General features: G+C 23.9%; 1 protein-coding gene across 4 annotated transcripts in view; it reads left to right on the plus strand.

The window, feature by feature from the left end:
• The window catches only part of LOC122506494 (protein bric-a-brac 2-like), a 296,899-nt gene extending 285,629 nt beyond the window's left edge, over positions 1 to 11,270 (plus strand). For 3 of the 4 annotated variants that reach the window (XM_043618712.1, XM_043618714.1, XM_043618713.1), the window contains one exon: positions 10,032 to 11,270. In XM_043618712.1, the coding sequence (XP_043474647.1) occupies positions 10,032 to 10,994 (963 nt within the window). In that variant the 3' untranslated portion in view covers positions 10,995 to 11,270. The remainder of the gene's footprint in view (positions 1 to 10,031) is intronic. The other variant, XM_043618711.1, reaches the window with a different exon arrangement.
• Positions 11,271 to 22,880: the final 11,610 nt, after the last annotated feature.

Consider the following 22,880-nt stretch of genomic DNA (forward strand, 5'->3'; position numbering starts at 1 on the left):
CTAAAGAATAGGAAAAGGTTATAACTTATACTTTCAGAAACTGAAATCAATATTAGAGAGAAAAAAAACCTAGTAACTATCATATATTTTTGCTACAATTTAAACCATTTAATTTATTCCTATTCCTACTGACTTGGAAATTTTGCTAATCCTTCTAACCTTATATATGTAAAAACGGTCTTGAATACAAATTTTCAATTTTTGAACTTAGATCTTTACTCTCTAGACTAATTTTTTGAAAGAGTCTTTTAGGATGCATCAGACATGTACATTTTCCAGGAAATGCTTTTCTTTATTAGATTTTTGAATTAATTAGAAACAAAAATCAATTAAGATTTTTGCAATAATTTAGTTTGGTCCGAATATCGACTAATTCAGGGCTCGAACCATAGTGAAAGTATTTAAAAATAGTAAATATTGACTTTACGGACCAAAAATTAAAAAGTACGGACCATTTACGGACCAACTGACAAAAATATAATTAGGCCGAATCAAATAAAGGAACATTTTACTTCAAACTAGAAATTCAATTTTTCATAACTATAAAACATGAAAATAAAAACTTGAAATAATATTAAAAAAATTCAATTAAACTTTTTCAAAAAAATTAATTTCAAAATCCCAATTATTTTTAAAAATTCACGCTCTATTTGCTTTTAATATTCTATTATCTAAAATTATAACTGAAATTAATTTTTAAATCAATTTTTATTGGGAAATTCTACTAGAATTCAATTATTTAAATATAAAAATAAATAATTTGTTACATATAATTTTAATGTTTCTTAAAATTGAATTCTAATGAAGATTCTTTAATCAACGAATTTTTCAAATAATTGAATTCTATTAACGAATTTTAATAAAATTTTTAAGAATAATTACATTTTTCGAGAAATTCGATTCAAATTGTATTAAAAATAAATAAAATAATTGAAATTCTGCGATGAGTTTTATTATTTGTGAAAATAATTGAAAATATAAAAAATTAAAATTTTCAAAGATTTTAATCTGTAACCTTTTCAAAATTCAATTATTATTACTAAAAATTTATTCTCTAATGCTTGTAAAATTCAATTATAATCTAAAATTTCAAATAAAATTCATTTTTCAATCAATGTTTATAAGAAAATTCTACTAGAATTCAATTATTGAATCGCCGTAAAAATTTTATTATTTCTGAAAATAATTGAATTCCAGCAAATAATTTTTTATTATCCGTGAAGATATAATTGAATTTTTCCGAAGAATTTCATTAAAATTTTGAAATAATTGAATTCCTGCGATGAATTTTATTATTTATGAAAATAATTGAATTTTTTCAATGATTATAAAGATAATTGAAATCATAACGAGAATTTTTTTTAATTTTTAAAAATAATTGAATTTCTGAAAAGAATTTTGTTATTTTTTAAGATTTTTTCAAAGAATCTTATAAAAAAATTTTGAAAATAATTGATTTCCTGTCAAGAATATTATTATTTATCAAAACAAGTTGCATTTTTTCGAAGAATTTTTATTTGAAATTTTTGAAAATAATTTGAATTTCTGCGAAGAATTTTACTATTTTCAAAATAATTGAATTCTTTTGAAGAATTTTATTAGACTTTTTGAAAATAATTGAATTTCTGTTAATAATTTTATTATTTATAAAAATAATTGAATTCTTAGGAAGTTTATTAATATTTTGTAAATAATTTGAATTCTTGCAGAAAATTTTATTATTTTTATATGTATAATTGAATTCTTAGGAAGTTTATTAATTTTTTTTTAAATAATTGAATTCTTGCGAAGAATTTTATAAAAATTTCTGAAAATAATTGAATTCCTGCAAATAATTGTATTATCCGTGAGATTCTATTTTAAATAATTCAATTCCAGTGAAAATTGTTTTATTTATGAAAATAATTGAATGTTTGCGAAGAATTTTATAAACCTTTTTTTTTTAAATTATTTAATTCTTTTGGATGATTTTATGAAAATAGATATTGAAAATCATTCAATTGAGGAATATTTTTGTGAAAATAATTAAATTTCAGAGAAGAATTTAATTATTTCTAAAGATAATTGAAATTTTGACGATAATTTAAAAAAATTTTGGAAAATAATTGACTTTTGGAGAATTTAATTATTTCTAAAGATAATTGAAATTTTGACAAGATTTTTTTTTAAATTTTTGAACATAATTGAATTTCTGCGAAGAATTTAATGACTTTTGAAAATAATTGAATTTCTGCAATTTGTCATTTCTCTAAAATTATCCAAATTATATTGTAGAATTTACAAACTTTTCATCCTTTTTGAATCAAATTTACTTTACGGACCTTTTTTCAAAAAAACGGACATTTACGGGATTTACGGACCTAGTTCGAGCCCTGTAGACATATATTTTCCATAGGAAATGCTTTTCTTTATTTTTAAATTAATTAGAAACAAAATTCAATTAAGACTTTATCAATAATTTTCTTTGATCCAAATATCGACTAATTTTTAAAAAGTAAGAAAGTAACTTTAAATGTTTTCATATACCGAATGTGGAAAAAAAAATGAATTTTGATTGAGGGAAAAGGCTATAGAACGTAATTCACTTGATGGTTATCGTTAGACAAACTTTATATCTAATTCCCCTATAATATGTATTTTACATAATTTCTTATGTGACGCGTGTCGTTGGGGTCAGGGGTGTATTTACCTGAGACCGCCCTAAGGCACGCCTACCTGCGCGATTTCTACCTAAAGTAACGCCTACACACCCACGCACTTACACACAAGTAAAAAACCATTTGTGCGCCTACTCCCGTATATATGCGCCTATATGTAATCTACTTCGAGGCGCCTACAAAACCTCTCCCCTCGTGTGTCTCGTACTTCACCTCCACCCTCCCCCCTATAAACCTTACACAATTCGCGGGGTCACTACTACCCCAGTTCACTCCATGAATTTAGAGATTAGGTCACCTATATATTCAATTCTCACCATTCTCACCATTCTTCAAATTCTTCCAAGTTTAATTTTTTTAATAAAAAAAATTTTGTTTTTAAAAAAATCCACAGAGAAACGAAATCATGTAATTGGCTAACACGGAATAGGAAAATAATTGAAACCTTTGTTTGACAAATCAAATGTAGATGACAAGCGAAAAAAAGCTTCCATTTCAAGAGAGGTATTTTTTTTTAAACATGTTACCAGTTGAAAAAAAAAAAAAAGAATCTAAATACATGACACGAGAGCTTTTTCCAATCAAACCGTTTTTAAAACACGAAAAAAAGTACGTAGCAATTTTTTATTTTTAAAATAACTGATTTTAAAAATACATTTTTTACACGTTTAATAAATATATTCATTTATTATATATATATAAATAAATGATAAAAACAAGTTTCCTTTATCGTTTATAAAAAATTGTCTCCGCCATCTCAGATTAAAAAAAAAAACTACACTAAGCATTTAATGCACCTATGTATTAGTACACTCTGCAAGAATTATTTAAAAAAAAAGGAATAAAAATAGAAACTTTCCGTAAATGATGAAACCTAAGGAAATTGTTATGTTTTTCTATACAATACAAAAAAAGTAACGTTTGTACCAAATCAATGCAATATTTGTACAATATTATAAATGATAAAAAAGTGTATACCTATACGACATAGGTTATATACCCCAGATGCAATAACTTTTTTAAACGGTGTTACCAACGGAATATTTTTCATACCGAGTACTACTACTATTACTACCAGAAACGATTTATAATCCACGGGAAATGCAAATACACATACGCACCCGTCGATAATAATATCCTATATACTCATTTCGTTTTGTGCCAACCAGTCTTTTTTAGGGAAAAAAAAAAGAAAAAGAAAAATAAACTTTGAGTTTCAGATTATTATTATTATATGGTCGATAACATACCTCTATCCGTATACTGTGTTAAATTATTATTATCATCATCATCATTAGTTATTATGCTCATCATGTCAACATTGATATTAATAGATCCTGCTCATAGATGTATTTATTATAAAAAGAGACACGGTACTCTTGCCCATTTGTTATCATTTTCCCGATAAAATGTTAATGCATTCGAAAAAAAACGATATTCTGATTAGTGATATTACTGAAAATGTTAATTAAAAAAAAAAAAAAAAAAAAAAAATGCGGTACTTGAGAAATTTTTCCCGATCTGGTTTCCCAAACAAAGAGGAGATTCAACCCGAAGGAAGGCTAAATTTTAAACTTACTTCAATTAATTTTTTTATTTAAAATTATGAACTAAAATCGTGACTAAAATCTATAATGACGAGAGAATTTAAACCTCTAGAGGGCCGGGGTTTTTTTTTTTTATAAAAATTTATAAATAAGAAGTCAATTGGATAAAAATTGGTCGAAATAAATGGTGGCCATCTATAGTGGCCATCATTTATTTTGACGAATTTTTATCCAATGGACTTCTTATATTTGACTTATAAATTTATAATTAATTATAATCTTATAATTGACTTAAAATAAATGGTGGCCACTTGACTTTTTATTTATAAATTTTTCTTAATAAAAAAAACTACTAAAACCAGTGAAAAATTTACCGGCCCTCTAAAGGTTAAGGGTCATCAAAGATTTACAAACTAAAAGACCAGAAGCAAGTTACATAAAGAAAACATAAAGAAAAATTTCAGTCACATAGAAAATATCAGATCGAAAAAATTTCTCTCATTGGAAATTATTGACAAAAGAAAATAAAGGCGCATGAATATTCCAATTTCATGAAAAAATGCGTTCTAAAGGCTCAAAAATGAAAATTGGTATAAAATCCCTTGACACAGTTATTTGATATAGTTTCTCTAGACAAAAAACTTGAAAACTTAATGCTGTTTAACAAAGTTTAGTCAAATAAAAAATAAAAAAAATAAAATAAAAAAAAAATAAAATAATAACAAAGATAATGTCAAAAATTTTTACTCTCTTTCGAGGCTCAAAAAAGGCTTAAATTTTAACCTCTTTTAAACCTTGTAAATCCTTTAGCTGGTCACAAGTTTTAGTTTATTAATTTCCCTGACAATTTACTGAAATTAATTAATTTAATGTTAGTAAATTGTCAGGGAAATTGATTTCCTGGTGAAATTCTTTTTACAGGAAACTATGAATGTTTATGAAAAATGAGTAAAATTTATGAATTTTAATAACTTTTAAAAATTACAATTTTAACTCTTCCTGAATTTAATTATTTTCTACAATTTTCAACTAAACTTCATCTCTGAATCAATTAATTTAATTTTCCAAAAGTTCTTCTAGAATTCAATTATTTAAATAGAAAAACTCGATTTTTTATTAACTCTTCATAGTTTTTTCTTAAGTTGTTTATTATAAATAATTTTTTAAAGATAATAGTTTTTCAATTTTAAAAAATTTCCAAACAGCTAAAATTTCGTATAATGTAATTTTTCGAAAATAATTGAATTCCGTCATGAATTATATTATTTATCAAAATAATTGAATTCTTTCAAAGAATTTTATAAAAATTTTTAAAAATAATTGAATTCAGTCATGAATTTTATTATTTATCAAAATAATTCAATTCTTTCAAAGAATTTGTTTAGAATTCTTGAAAATAATTGAATTTCTGTCAAGAATTTTATTATTTTTCAAAATAATTGAATTCTTTCAAAGAATTTAAACAAAATTTTCGAAAATAATTGAATTCTTTCAAAGAATTTAAGCAAAATTTTTGAAAATAATTGAATTTCTGTCATAAATTTTATTATTTATCGAAATAATTGAATTTTTTCAAAGTATTTTATTGAAATTCTTGAAAATAATTGAATTCCTAAAAATTTTATTATTTTCAAAGATAATTGAATTATTGACAAGAATGTTATAAATATTTTTCAGAATAATTGATTTCCTGTCAAGAATTATTATTATTATTATTATTATTATTATTTTTCAAAATAATTGAATACTTTCAAAAAATTTTATTAGACTTTTTTAAAATAATTGAATTCTGTCATGAATTTTATTATTTATCAAAATAATTGAATTTTTTCAAAATTTTTAAAAATAATTGAATTCCTGTCATGAATTTTATTAGACTTTTTGAAAATAATGAAATTTCTAAAAATAATTTTACTATTTTCAAAAATAATTGAATTCCTGCTAAGAATTTTATTATTTTCAAAGATAATTGAATTATTGACAAGAATTTTATAAATATTTTTCAAAATCATTGAATTCTTTCAAAGAATTTTATTAGACTTTTTCAAAATAACTGAATTCCTGTTAATAATTTTATTATTTATCAAAATAATTGAATTCTTTCAAAGAATTTTATTATTTATCAAAAGTAATTGAATTCTTTATAAGAATTTTATTAAAATTTTTAAAATAATTGAATTTCGGAAAAGAATTTTATTATTTTTAAAGAAAATGGTTGAAAAATTAGAATTGGAGCTCAAACAGTCACATGCTGTTAATAAATTTTTTTATACATAAATTAGAAAAATTTTCTTAAGAGGATTCATTAGAAGAATGAAAAGAGTTCTTAAAATTGAACAGAGGTTTAAAAGAGGGTTCCTAATATTTAATAAAAATTTGATAGAAATTTTAGAAATTTATGTCCAAATAATTTGTCGTCAAGTGGAAGTTGTTGAATATTTATACTCCTTATTCAGTTACAATTAAAAATTATTAAGAATATTGCTTATTTTTACTGCATAAACTTGGGAGAAAGTAATTTTTCAGTCACAATTTTATCTCTTGCAAGACAAGGAGCCAAAATAATTTGAATAAAAAATCATTCTGCTAAAAATAATAATATACCAATCATGATTCTAAAATATAAAAATTTCGGCACTTGTCTTGCATTTGATAATAAAATTCAGATCCAACGAAAAATTTGTAATAACAGGTAATTTATACGAATGAAAGAATCACTAATAAATGTATTTTTCTTCCAAAAAAATAAATAAATAAAAATCAACGTTAACGAGTACGAACACTATTTTTTATCAAGAGAGAGAGAGAGAAAATTTTTACAAGCAATCTATAATTTTACAAACATTTTTCATTTTCAATTTTATTCATTTTTCAACTTCAAGATTATATAATATTCATTTCTTTTTACTACAAATTTTTTTCGTCTAAAAAAATCAAAAGTTGAGAAAAGTTTTATTTCATTCCCTTGACATGAAGATCGATTTTGCAAAAAAAAAAAAAAGAAATTTTTCTCTTTGAGAAGTTGACATTTTTGTTCGCTTTTGTTATCCACCTTTGGGAATAACTTGTGAAGGTAAACTTCTGTATACCGCACGGATATTTTTAGTCGCGAATAGTGAATAAAAAATACGAAAATGGTAAAAAATTTAAACTTAAACATAAAAAATTTAAACAACGTACTCGTTTTCGTGGATTTTTAAAGATACTCAAAAAAAAAATTGCTATCAATATTCCTCTGAAATGCACTTACGTAAAACTCGAAATTTACACATGTCTAAAGAAAAAGAAACAAAAAGAAAACACTCTCTAAAGCTCGTCCCAAAGTACTTGTAATCACTATTGACTTGTAAATTAATTATTTTAACCGGAAAACGCGTATCTTTGCGTGTCAAAACAGGAACGCAATGGTAAAATTTAGACACAATTTTGTAAAATAATTTTCTATTAAAATATTTTTATATAAAACTTTCTTTTCTCTTATAGTAAATTTCATTCATATTTTATATTTAAAATTCATTTATAAAAATGAATATTAAAAAAAAAAAATTTATATTTTCATAAATACAAAATTCGTTAAAAAAAGAAAAATCTAATAAAAATGAACAAGTTGAATAAAAAAAAGTATTCAGTTAAATGTGAGGAAAACTTTTTTTTTGCGAACAATTTAAAAATGATTTTAGTGTGTATTTACTCGTTCATTAATTCACACGCACGATACGCGCTTTCCTTGCTATATATGGGTACTATTACTTATTAATTTGAATAATTAAGACCATTTATTTCTGTTCTTAGAAGAACGAATGCATATCATAGTTGTAAATTAACAATTTGTGAAATAAAACTGCAAACTGTTTGTGTTAATTTCATTTTGATTATCTTTATTATCCTTTTACTAATAAGAAATAATTTTTTTATAATTTAATTTAATTTTTAAATAATTGAAAATTATTTCAAATTTATTAATTATTTATTTTTTAATTATTTAATCCATTCAGTGTAAATACTAACTATTGAGGAATAAAAATCCTTTCTAGACCCAAAGAATCCTAGCATTTGACTAAATTTTAAAAAATGTTAATGTTTGAGTTAAAAATTTGAAAAATTAAAAAAAAATTTAAAAATTGAGTTAAGAATGTTATAAAAATTTTTTGAAAATGACTGATTTCCTGGCAAGAATATTATTATTTATTAAAACAGTTGCATTTTTTCCAAGAATTGTTATTGAAATTTTTAAAAATAATTGAATTTCTGCGAAGAATTTTACTATTTTCAAAAATATTTGAATTATTGCCAAGAATTTTATTTAAATTTTTGAAAATAATTGATTTCCTACTAAGAATTTTATTATTTATCAAAATAATTGAATTCTTTTAAAGAATTTTTTCAAAATTTTTTCAAAATTTTTTCAAAATTTTTTCAAAATTTTTTCAAAATAATTGAATTCTTTTAAAGAATTTTTTCAAAATTTTTTCAAAATAATTGAATTCTTTTAAAGAATTTTTTCAAAATTTTAGAAAACAATTGAATTCCGCCATGAATTTCATTATTTATCGAAATAATTGAATTCTTTCAAAGAATTTTATTAGAATTTTTGAAAATAATTGAATAACGTCATGAATTTTATTATCTATCAAAATAATTGAATTCTTTCAAAGAATTTTATTAAAAAATTTTTGAAAATAATTGATTTTCTGTCATGAATTTTATTATTTTTCAAAATAATGGAATTCTTTAAAAGAATTTTCTTCGACTTTTTCAAAGTATTTTAATTCCTGTTAATCATTTTATTATTTATCAAAATAATTAAATTCATGCAAAGAATTTTTTCAAAATTTTAGAAAATATTTGCATTTTTGTCAAGAATTTTATTATTTATCAAAATAATTGAATTCTTTCAAAGAAATTTTATTAGACTTTTTGAAAATAATTGAATTTCTGTCATGAATTTTATTATTTATCAAAATAATTGAATTCTTTCAAAGAATTTTTTCAAAATTTTTGAAAATAATTGAATTCCTGTCATTAACTTTATTATTTATCGAAATAATTAATTTTCTTTCAAAGAATTTTAGAAAATAATTGAATTCTTGTCAAGAATTTTATTATTTTCTAAAATAATTGAATTCTTTAAAAGACTTTTATTATTTATCAAAATAATTGAAGTCTTTAAAAGATTTTATTAGAATTTTTGAATATAATTGAATTCTGTCATGAATTTTATTATTTATCGAAATAATTGAATTTTTTCAAAATTTTTGAAAATAATTGAATTTTTGTCATGAATTTTATTAAAATTTTTGAAAATTTCAGAGAAGAATTTTATTATTTATAAAGATACTCGAAATTTTAAAGAGAATTTTTTTTTTAATTTTTGAACATAATTGAATTTTTGCGAAGAATTTGATGACTTTTGAAAATAATTGATTTTCTGCAATCATTTGTAACTTTTCCAAAATTCAATTTTTTAAAGTATTTTTTCTAAAAATCCCTGACTTTTTCTTGCTTTTCCTGACCAATTGTACCTTTTCTGACTTTTTCCTGAATCCCCTGACCTGTGGCAAACCCTGTTTAAAAATTTTAATTTTTGATGAACATCTTTTTCCTACTGAGTAAAAATTGAGTTAACTCTTCAACATTAGGTTATTAATTTTGATTTTCAATTATTCGTATTGAAATTTGTCAAGAAATGTTCTTGTCTTTCTTGGCGGAAAATGCAAAGAGAAAACAATTCGAACATGAAATGGATGAAAAAGAAAATGGTAAATAACAAAACTGAAGAAAGCATCTCGAGACAATAATAATGAGAAGAATTTTTCTTTTCCCGCAGGTATCATTAGCACTTGGCTTGGATGCGAGCAGTTGGAATGCATTAATCGAAAGAACAGCATCGGGAATCGCTGGAATTGCTGGTTTTGCTCAAAGATGTGGTGTGTGTCTAGCAGCATTTCCCGATGCCCTTCTTCTGCAGAGGCACGCAATTCTCAAGCATCCCTGTCCACCCGGCGACGACAAACCCTTCACTTGCGATCAATGCGGACAACGTTATCGCTATCGATCAGCATACGTCAAGCATCGCGAGCAAAATCATCGCGCCCGCCTCCCAGCCGACAAACTCTTCACATGCGACGTCTGCGGTATGCAATTCAGGTATCTAAAGTCATTTAAGAAACACAGGTTAAACCATCACCTCGAGCGCCTTCATCGAACACCCGAATCCCAAGGAACATCCTCATCATCAGTCGAGAGAAGCGATCAAGTCTCAAGCACCGGCGAACCATTCCAAATGGAAATTGCCGGCGACACGAGTCCCGTCGACATTGAGGATCGTTCGGACGAGAATTTCGAGAACACAACATCGTCGACTCTATGCAAAAAGGAACTCATCTCCGACACGAGTCCACCAATTACCGAGACATCCTACATGTCCGCCATTGATAATCTAAAGCCAGAGAATTGTAACAGTGATGATATTCGTACTAAAATACAAATGTCCCTCAACGTCACCAGAACACGAGAGACTGATCGTAAGGATAAACGATTCGCCTGCATGTACTGTGGAAAGTGTGTCCGGTCGAAGGAGAATCTAAAACTTCATATTCGAAAACACACTGGCGAGAAACCATTTCAATGTCTATTTTGTCTCAGGGCATTCGGTGGTAAAAGTGACCTAACTCGACATCTTCGAATCCACACTGGCGAAAAACCCTACGAGTGCGATGTCTGTGGAAAGAAATTCGCCAGGGCCGACTATCTCTCCAAGCACATCACAACCCATCTACATCGACGCTGATACAAACAAAAATCCAACTAGCTCATTCATTCCACTCTTTTGCCAATACTCTGAATTCGTTCCCAAAAAGAAAAAACGATTTATAAGTAACTACAAAACTTTACTGATCCCACAAACCTACTCAAGATCACAGGACTCGAACTAGGTCTGTAAATCCCGTAAAAATCCGTAATTTAATTCAAAAAGGATGAAAACTTTGTAAATTTTACGATATAGTTTGGATAATTTTAGAGAAATTACAAATGATTGCAGAAATTCAATTATGTTGGAAATTTTTTTTAAATTCTCATCAAAATTTCAATTACACTTTAGAAATAATTAAATTCTTCTCTGAAATTCAATTATTTTCTAAAATTTTAATAAAATTCTTGGCAAAATTTCAATTATTTTTACAAGCAATAAAATTCTTCTCCGAAATTCAAGTATTTTTAAAAATTTTCCTCAATTCAATGATTTTCAATAGGGGTTGTTCAAAAAAAAAAAATTTTTGGAAGGGAGGGAGGGAGGGGAGGGGGTAAAGATCAGACCGAAAAAGCGTGACGTAGTTTGTGAATGACCCCATATCTATTATTTTCATAAAATTTACCAAAAGAATTCAATTATTTAAAAAAAAAATTGAATAAAATTCTACACAAACTTTTAATTATTTTCAAAAAATAATAAAAATTTCAGAGGAATTTAAATCTGGTAAAATCTTTGAAAAATAATTGAAATTTAGTAAAATCTTTTAAAAAATAATTGAAATCTGGTAAAATCTTTTAAAAATAATAGAAAATTTGATAAAATCTTTAAAAAATAATTGAAATTTAATCAGATCTTTTAAAAAATAATTGAAATTTGGTAAAATCTTCGAGAAATAATTGAAATTCGATAGAATCTTTCAAAAATAATTGAAATTTGGTAAAATCTTCGAGAAATAATTGAAATTCGATAGAATCTTTCAAAAATAATTGAAATTTGATAAAATTTTTGAAAAATAATTGAAATTTGATAATATCTTTTAAAAAATAATTGAAATTTGGTTCAATTTTACGAGAAATAATGGAAATTTGATAAAATCTTTGAAAAATAATTTAAATTTGGTAAAATCTTTGAAAAATAATGAAAATTCAATCAAATCTTTTAAAAAATAATTGAAATTTAATAAAATCTTCGAGAAATAATTGAAATTCGATAGAATCTTTGAAAAATAATTGAAATTTGATAAAATTTTTGAAAAATAATTGAAATTTGATAATATTTTTTTAAAAATAATTGAAATTTGGTCAAATAAGCGAGAAATATTTGAAATTCGATAAAATCTTTGAAAAATAATTTAAATTTGGTAAAATCTTTGAAAAATAATGGAAATTCAATAAAATATTTAAAAAAATTATTGAAATATTGGTAAAATCTTCGAGAAATAATTGAAATTTGATAAAATCTTTAAAAAAAAAATTGTAATTTGATAAAATGTTTTAAAAATAATTGAGATTTAAAAAAAAATTTTTTAAATCAAATTTTTGAAGAATTTTAATTATAATCATGAATTCATGAAATGATTTCTTCAAAATTTTGAATAAGTCTAAAAAAGTAAATTTTAGAAAATTTTAATTTACTTTGTTCGAAGATAAGTAAATTTTTAAAAAAATATGATAAAACAATTCTAAGAATTACTTTTTTTTTAAAAAATATTCTAATGTAATTTTTCGAAAATAATTGAATTTCTTAAAAGATGAATTTTGAAAAGGTTTCAGATTAAAATATAATATTTGAAAATTAGAATTTTTCATATTTTCAGCTAACAATTCTGTGGAATTAATTTTTTTTTTAAACTTTAATTGCAGTTTTTTTAAAAATTATTTAGTTTTTATTTTCTACTATACATTTAATTGAAGAATTTACGAATAATTGAAATTTCGTAAAATTGAATTGTAAACAAATGAATTTGCAAATTCTTAAGAAACTTTTTCAAAAATTATTGAAAATAATGGATTTATAAAAGATGTTTAGTTAAAAACACGAAAAAAAATTCAATTTTGTAAAAGTTACAAATTATTGCAAAAATTCAATTATTTTCACAAATAATAAAACTCATTGCAGAATTTCAATTATTTTTAATAGAATTTTAATCAAATTTCTCGAAAATTGTAATTATTTTTAAAATTTTTTATTAAAATTCGTCGATAGAATTCAATTATTTGAAAATTTGTTGATAACGATTCTTTATTCGAATTGAATTTTAAGAAACATTCAATTATTTAATAAATTATTTATTTTTGTATTTAAATAATTGAATTCTCGTAGAATTTTCTAATGAAAATTTATTTAAAAATAAATTTCAGTTAAAATTTTAGATATAATTGAATATTAAAAGCAATATAGCTTGAATTTTAAAAAATAATTGAATTTTGAAATCAATTTTTTTTGAAAAAGTAATTGAATTTTTTTAAATATTATTTGAAGTTTTTATTTTCTTTAATTTATATAATTCAAGAATTTACGAATAATTGAAATTTCGTAAAATTGAATATTGTAAAGAAATGGATTTAAAATTTTCCAAAGAACTTTTTCGAAAATTATTGAAAATAATCGATTTAAAGAAGAATTTTAGTTAAAAATTCTTGTAAATAATAATTGAATTGATGATTTTATCACTCAGTCTATTATATAAAACATGAAGAAATGGATCACTCCGAGTCGAATCACTCCGAACTCGGAGTTATCGATTTCTTCATGTTTTATAGTTATGAAAAATTGAATTTCTAGTTTTAACTAAAATGTTCTCTTATTTGACTCGGACTGGTTATATTTTTGTCAGATGGTCCGTAAATGGTCAATAATTTTTCATTTTTGGTCCGTAAAGTCCGTATTTACTATTTTTAAATACTTTCACTGGTTCGAGCCCTGAGATCACTTCTCCATTTTCACTACACGGAAAAATTTAAGATGCACACGCTGTATCTTTAAAAAAGTTTGTCCAATAATTAACTTCACTTTATATAAAAACAATAGGAAATAATAAGTGTGAAGTGAATTGAAATGTAAAATTTTTGATAGGGATAACAGATGCACCATATTATAAGGTACAGAAACTGCCTCAAAAATTTTCCCGTGTATATTATTCTACGGGAAAAAAGAAGTTTGGCATTAAAATGGAATAGAAATTAATTGTATCCATCCAGCCAACGGCCCAAGACGCGTCAATTACGAATTAAGTAAATAATGAAAGAAAAAACGAAAACAAAAAGAGAGAAACGCGAAATAACAACTAAAGAAGCCAAAGTGCTCCTAAAACCATCCGAAAAAGAAGATTTCTGATGTACATACATAATATGCTAGTGAGAATAATTTGTGATAAGGATTTATTAAACCAAAGAACATGACGACGCGGCTAAACAAAGACGATGGTTATTGAAAAAAGAAATCTATTCCCTCTTCTAATATACCTTCTATAAAAAATGAATTAGCTCATTAATCATTATTTTGTCACTGTTGGTCTTCTCTATAATACTTCCTATTTCTTCATCTTCGTGTGACGAAATATCCAAAAAAAAAGTGATATATACGTTATTCTATTATAACCCTATTCTTAGACTAAAGTAGTAATTATTATACTATTTATTAATTATTCCGAGTCAAACTCGTAGTTTCTCCCAACGAAAAATCTGGCGATTTAAATAGAAAAAGAAATTTAGATCGGTAGCGATTTTTATATATACACAATTTAGAATTATATGACGTTAAAGAAAGAGTCGCGACATGGTGCACTGAAAACGGAAGTACAAAAAAGATGCAGTTTTTCAAATTTTCTCTTTAACGACAAAAATGTTCTTTTATAATTAAAATAGAAGTTCAGTTAAGAGCCTCTTTTTTTCTAATTTCCCACCAGGCACTTTGTGATCCAAATTTTGAACTCAACAAAGTAAAAGTGAATTTAAAAACGGAAATTAAAAGCAAACTGAAAAAAGAGACAATTTTTCAATTTTTAAATAATTTTTCAATTATATATATATACAATTAAAAAATTTCCAAACAATTGAATTTTGGTAAAATCTTTTAAAAAATAATTGAAATTTGATAAAATCTTATTAAAACAATTGAAATTTGTTGAAATCTTCGAAAATAATTAAAATTTGGTAAAATCTTTTACAGTTGATTCGAAACTAGTTCGCAAGTATATTGTACTTCCGAAAAAAGTGCCGGTGCCTTTTAAATCCAAAATTATTAATTTTTTTCCTCTTCAAAAATTCAAGTAGGACTTTTGTAATATTCGCTTTTATCTATATGTAATATAGATTCGTCGTCGAAAGTCGCAAAAAAAATACGTCTTTTACTGCACGGTCTATACAATCCTTTAATATTCCTTTATTGTTGTCCATTTGTAGCGTTAAAAAAAATTGCCGTCAACGCTCTTTAGCACCATTTTTTTTATTAATATTTTACCCTCAGAATTCAAAAATAGGCAATAAAGATATTTTTTCCGAATTTTGATCAATAGAATGAAATTTACGTAAAAAAAAAAAATCTTTTTTCTCTTTGGTTCCACTTTTACTGTTTAGGGAATTATAAATAATAAAGTGACAAGTTGGACCGTTTTTATTTTAACTGGATCTGAATTTTTTCCCCTGAGTTAATAAATTCAAAAAAATATGTTCCAATTTAAATTTAGAGGACAAAAAAAACTAAAACAAAATTTGGAGATTAATTATGAATTCGAAAAGAATAAATGTGTTCCAATATCAAATTCTAGAGGACAAAAAATTTAATAAAATTAAAAACTTAAATTGAACTCAAGTTTCCTAACTTTAGTTCAATTCAAGTTTTTAATTCTATTAAATTTTTTGTCCTTAATTTTTTTTTTTTTTGTAAATTTTATGAAACCAATTGAAATAGATGCAAATTCAAAATGTCGGGAGATAAAATTCATATATTTGCTACAACTCTAGAAAAATCAAAAATAATCCAAAATGTAAAAATAATTTTCTAAATTTGCATTACAAAAAAATAAAAAAAATTGGTGCTTAAAAAAAATTATAGCGTTTATAGAAGACGGCAATAAAAAACAATTGACTCACGAAGGTGCTACCTAATAATTAGGGTTCAATCGCAAAATGCCGGTCAGTTCTCAATAAAAAAAAAAAAAAGAAAATGCAAAATGAAAAGCAGTGCCAAAGAAAAAAAACGGAAAATTTCAATTTACGAACTCGCGCGGGGAAAAAGAAAAGAGAAATCATTTCCCTCTTCCATTTTTAAAGAGCATTTTAAAGAGACTGGCCTGGCTTTACGAATGACCACTTTAAGCTAATTAAACGTCCTATGGTCTTAAGGTTGTAAAGAAACTTTTTTATCCTCGCTTCGCAAAATATAGCTAACACTTTATATATATAAATATATAGATCCGCGCAAAAACTAACGAAAAAATTTTTTAAATAACAGTGACGAATCGAGAAAAGGAAAAAATTTTCCAAAAATTTTACAAATTTAAAAAAAAATAGTTTAGTTATCTTTACAATTACACAAATTTCTAATACATTTTTTTTCTTTTTTTTTTTTTGAAAAATATTTCTTAGGTCAAATTATGAAAAAAAAATTGAATTTAACAAAATCTTAAAAATTTCAAAGTGTCCGTTCTCTTTTCGTCGAATTTGTTCGTTATTCATCCCTAGTATGGTAGTTATGAAAATAATAGAAATATTAATAATAGTAATAATATTAATATTAATAGTGATAATTATAATTATAATAATTATAATAATAATAATATTATTAATAAGAATAATATTAATAATAATAATAATAATAATAATAATAATAATAATAATAATAATAATAATAATAATAATAATAATAATAATAATAAAATAATAACAATAAAATAATAATTATATTAATAATTATTAATAAGAATAATATTAATAATAATAGTGAAAATAATTGTAAATAAGAATAAAAATAATAATAATAAGCAGCAACGAAACAATCGCGACGAACGAGAAACTCGAAACGTCCATCGTTTAGTCGTTTCTTGAAGCAAAACGATTCTCTGGCGCCTGAGGTCTGACGTTTTCTATCATTAATTCAACTTAAGTTCACTATTGCATCGCTCATTTTCTCTAGTTTCGTCTCTTTTTCTCCCCGCAATGAAAATTTTGAAAACTTTTTCCAAATAAAACCCAAATATAATAATTACCAGAAATGAAAAATTACTCTTTAATATTCTGTTTCTAATATATTTTTAAGAACTAATTTGACGGACAGTCGAATTAAAAGATTAGTTTCACTTTTTCGTATTTTTCAAAAAAAAAATAAATAAATAAAAAAAACTATTTAAAATTAAATTAATTTAAAATTAAATAAAATTTCGAAACTTTTGTTTCGATTGCTTGTCGGATTTCTCCTTAAAAATCATACAAAAAGAAAAAAAAAATTGAAAAAACACCTTTTCAAAAAAAAAAAAAATAACCTTTGCTTCAGAGAAAATAAAAAGTAGAGAAAAATTTTGTAACTGAAAATTAGTAAAAAAAACAGAAGAAAATAATTTTCAAATTATATAAAAAAGGTATTTAAATATCGTATTCCTTAAACAAATACTTCTGCCTTTTTTTCTTTCACATAACTTTTAAACATAAAGTGACAAAAGTACAAAAAAAAAACAAACACAAAACGCACAAGAAAGACACTTTTTGTAAATCGCGAGAATACGGGTGTGCTGCTTTTTCTCTCTATTTTTTAATAAATGATTCATATAAATATCGAGAGTAAATTCGAGAATATAGAATATACCTATATTTATAAATACGACTAAATAATAATAGAAAAAAAACACAATTATTTTCCCTGAAGCAATGAGATTTCAAACAGATGTTTATTCTCATAAATCTCGCCTATGATGCAATGATAAAAAAAAAATGAGTAAAAGATATTTATTTCCATCGCATTACTTTAGGTTTACCTGGGAGTAAAAAAAAAGAGTCTGCGAGTGATTGTTATATATGAATATCAAAATCAGAACAAAAATAAAATAAAAAAAAAAAAAAAAATTTTCCTTTGTGAATGTACTCTGATGTAAAAGCGAGTAAAATCCAACCCTCGACATTATACCTCTGTTAACAAGTGTGACAATCCAATTGCTTTAATTACGACAAAACATACAAACGATTCTCCTTTCTCTTTTAATCAATCATCAATCAATTGTTAATTCATTTTATTCAATTTTATTTTTTTACTACTTCAATAATTACTTTACAATATTAACTTAACAATGTGGATTTACTTTTTGGAATTTATTTATTTCTCTTTTTTGGCAAAATAATAAAAAAAAAACACGAAAAAAATTGGTGAAGTAAATTTTACTATACTTTAGTGTTAAAAAAAGAGTAAAGTAAATTTTACTATACTTTCTACTATAACAAACAAAATAAAGTAAATTTTACTATACTTTTTACTATAACAAACAGAATAAAGTAATTTTTACTATACGTTGTTAAGTATATTTACGACGTTTTTGAGAACGTAGAATCGTTTAAAAAATAATCTATACAAAATTAAAAATAGTAAAATAGAAAATAAAAAAATAAAATTCATGTAAAATTTAAAAATCACGAAAGAAATTTAATATATTTTCAAAAAAGAAAAAAAAAAAGGAAGTTCACATACCAGATAAACTATATATAATTTCCGCAAAAGAGTGTTTTGCCTGTCTTGTTTGGATTGCGTGATACCCAATCGTCTTTCAAATAAGATTATAGCGAGTATTAAATCACGATTTAGGAATTAATTTCGAATATTGCTCAATTCACTTTGCTTATTCACTATATATAAACCGTGTCTTGAATTTCTCATTTTTGAAAAATTTGAAAGATGTCTAAAAGGGGGGGGGGGGGAATATTAAAGTATAATTTATTTTATTAAACTTATTTATAATAATTAATAAATTAAAAAAAAAAACCTGTGCCTTTAATGGCGAAACTTTGTCAACGATTTCACATACAACGAGCCCAACTTTTTTACAATATTATCAAATTCAAAAATTACAAAAAAAAAAAAAAAACCCAAAGAATCGAAAAATTTTGTTAACTAAATTAAATATCATGACCAAAAAAAGCGCAATTTAAAATTCTCCAAATTGTTAATTCATACAATCACTCGACAAACTCATTTTTTTTTACAATAAAATTTACTAAAATTTAAATTATATTTCAAATAATTTGAAGACTGGAATAAAAATTATTAATATAAATTATATTTTGAGAGAGAGAAAATTTTGAACGAATTAATAACATAAATTAATTAATTATTTATCAATCGTGATGAAGTAATTATTAGTAAATGGAAAATAATAATCGCAGTGAAAATAAATGAATAATAATTCAGGCGCCATTGAATTTATGGGCATTTTAATATAATTAGCTACTGGATTATATAATACAACACCAAATAAGTTGTATATATAAAAAAGATAATATAATAATAAAAAAAAAATTTTTAATATATATATATATATATATATTATATTATATTATTAAGAAAACAAAATTATCTATCACTGAAAAGTTAAAATCTTAAAGTTCTAATAATTAAAGAGCATTTTTATATTAAATTTTTAATTTATAGTCAAATATATATACTTTATATTTTTTTATCCACATTTTACATAATCAATTGAACGTGAAAATAAGTATATAATTGAAAATTATTTATATATATTAATATAGGTATTGTAAATTATTATTTATTCATTATTATTATAAATCGTGAATTTTTAAATTATAAATTTGTAAATTTTTAAATTATCAATGGTAAATTTTTTAATTATAAAGTTTGTAATTTAAAATAATAATTGTAAATTATTATTATAATTATAAATTATTATTATAATTATAAATTATTATAATAAATTATCAATAAATTTTTGAATTATCATAAAAATATTTGTCAATTAATGAATAAATAATTAAAGTAAATTTTTTTTACTCCTTTCTTTAAAAAAAAAAATTAGAAAACATTTTCAGTAATAGACAAAAAGATTTCTTGACGGGGATAACTTTATTATATATACATAAAGAATATATTTAATGAATGTTCCTATATTTATACCTTAAGTACATAATAAGTGTATTAAATTGATATTCTATGGTGATTTCAAGTTTTTACAACAGAAATAAAAAAATTGAGTGTCTCTAGATAATAGACGACGTGATGTTAGTATATAAAAAAAGCAACTGCGAGTGAAAGTTGATTTTAAAAAAAATGCGAGGAAAAAAAAAGAAGAATCCTAGAAATGTGTATAGAAGAATAGAAAAAATTAGAGACAGCTAGAAGGAAGAAAAAAAAATGAATTTTTTCTCCAAAATTTTTTGAGAAAAGAGGCGGTTTTTGTGTCGCGTGAAAAGAAATAAAAAAAGGGGGGCAATAGTAGGGCGAAGCGAGGGTCTTCCTATACTGACTGAACGATCAGATGTGATATACGCGTAAGAAATAATTGATAATTATTTACTGTAATCATATATATAAAATATAATTAATGTAATTAATTAATTAATATGGTTACGATATACAAACATTATATCTATATATTATGTATAGGTAGATAGGTACATATACAATGTTTTTAACCAGTTTATCGATGTTCCGAGGATCTAGCTATTATAATTATTACAATCTAATAAGTGGTTTTAATCGTGAGAATTCTCACCAATTATTTATTCGGGTTTGGAAAATTTTTTAATAGACAATTATCTTCTGAATGTTCACGACTTTGTATCGATTTTAATTTTTCTTTATAGTTTAAGGTTACAATCGAGAAACATGTAAAATTCGAAGGCAAATCGATTTTTGAACAGAATTGAAATTCTGAATTAAAAAGTTTGAAAAAACTTCGAAAGATTGGAAATTTGATTTAAAATAGGAAAACTGGTTGGCGCCAGGACAAAGCCTGGTTAGGTTAAATGGGGCAGATTTATTGAGTTTAATTTGCCATGGAGACAGATTTAAACAAGTTTTCCAATTCGGGACATTTTCAACAAAAAATGTTGAAAAAAATTGTTAGAAACTCTTAACAAAGTAGGGCCAGTTTGGAGCCAGGACAAAGCCTGGTTACAAAGCCCTAGTCCGAATTGTTCCTTCTAATTTGGAACCAGATCCGAAATTTTACGTGGGAAAGGAAAAATCCCTACTCTTCGATTCGACCAAACCGGGCACTAACCTGGCTCTAACTAGTTTTCCCCTTAATTTCTCGAATTTAAGCAAAAAGAAAATATTCGAAACCCAGAACATGTTCGGAAGATCGCTGACTATTAGTAAATATTTCGAGTCGATTATAAAGAGTCAAGTGGTTGGTTAATAAATAAAAATTGTTCTCCGAGAAAAAAACTCAAATGTCCATAAAAAAACGACAAAAAAAAGCAAACGATTTAGGCGCTCCGTGCAATAACAATTTTGCTCAATCCTCAGCGTCCGTCGGTCCGTCCTTCCGTACGGGAACGGCTATTAATATAAATTAATTACTATTATTATTAAATAGAAAAAAACAGATCTAGACAATTACTAAGTAGAAAATTAGCGAATCTTCAATAATCTAACTTTTAAACGTAGATAAACGAAACTTTTTCTCTCTATTTTCATTCTCTCCTCCAGTCTCGATGTCTTTGATGTCTATTATTCTAAAGAAAAAATAATAATAATAATAATACTAATACCAATAATAATAATAATAATAAGAAAAAAAGTTTAATATTCCCTGTCTGTGTATAGCGATTCTCTTACGCAGCGCGGTTGCAAAATGTACCAACCAGTAAAAAAAACAAGTTGCACCACAGCCACGCTTCGTAAAATTTAACGAATGAAAGTTTCTTCTCTTTGAAAATAAACAAGTTTTCCCAAAGGACAAGCGACAAGAAAAAAAGAAAATCTTTCCTCCAAACAATGCTCGGTTGAGACTATCATACCTAAGAATTTTCGCGAAATTATACTTTTAGTTAAACTTCTTTCTCTTAAGAAAAAAAGAACTTTGTTAAGGAAATTATCCTCAAAAATATTTTAGAAAATTCATTTTAAAAAATTCTTTCTTTCAGAGAATTAATATTATTAAGAAATAATTGACTGAAGTTAAATAATAATTGTCTATAATTAATTGAAACGAATAAAACTATATTTTTATCATTTAGAAAAATTAATTGAAAGAAAATATTTTTTTACACAGTAATGAAAAATAGCTCTCTTTAAGGAAGAATCTGACAAACAGTCGAAACAAAAGTTAGTCACAGTTTCCAAACAAAAATTCATCAAAGAATTTTATATTATCCTAAAATTCCTTATGGCAGAAAGTTTTCATTTTTGATTAAAAGAAACATTTTTCTTACTAAAAATTACATCATTTTGTCTTCAGAAATTTCGTTTTCAAAACGTACTTCTTTTTAATAGGAAAGAATACATTAATAATTTTTTAATAGGAAAGAACACATTAATAATGATTTTTTAATAGGAAAGAACAAATTAATAACTTTTGATCTCAACTGTCAGTGAGAATCTTTCTTAAATTAATTTTTCTACTCGGAAATTGCCACAAATTTTTATATAATCGTAAATTTTGAATCCTAATTTAGTACAATACTAATTCCATCCTATTCGCACCTTCCTGCAAAAATAAAAAAAAATAATTAAACAATTTTTATCCCTACCTAAAAAAAATAGAAATAGATAACGAATTATCATAAGAAGTCACATTTTTATCGTATTTTGTACAAATAAAAAAGTTTATGATAGTCTAGACCTTGCTATGGGTTTTTCAACAAAAAAAAAACCCAAAATAGAAAAAATAGAAACGACCATACTAAATTTATGTTTCATATTGACCAAAAAATAGTTAAACAAAAAGAAAACAAAAAACCAAAGTGCAAATACTCT

The sequence above is a fragment of the Leptopilina heterotoma genome, unplaced genomic scaffold, assembly GCF_015476425.1.
Source record: "Leptopilina heterotoma isolate Lh14 unplaced genomic scaffold, ASM1547642v1 Lhet_42, whole genome shotgun sequence".
NCBI classification, from domain to species: Eukaryota; Metazoa; Arthropoda; class Insecta; order Hymenoptera; family Figitidae; genus Leptopilina; species Leptopilina heterotoma.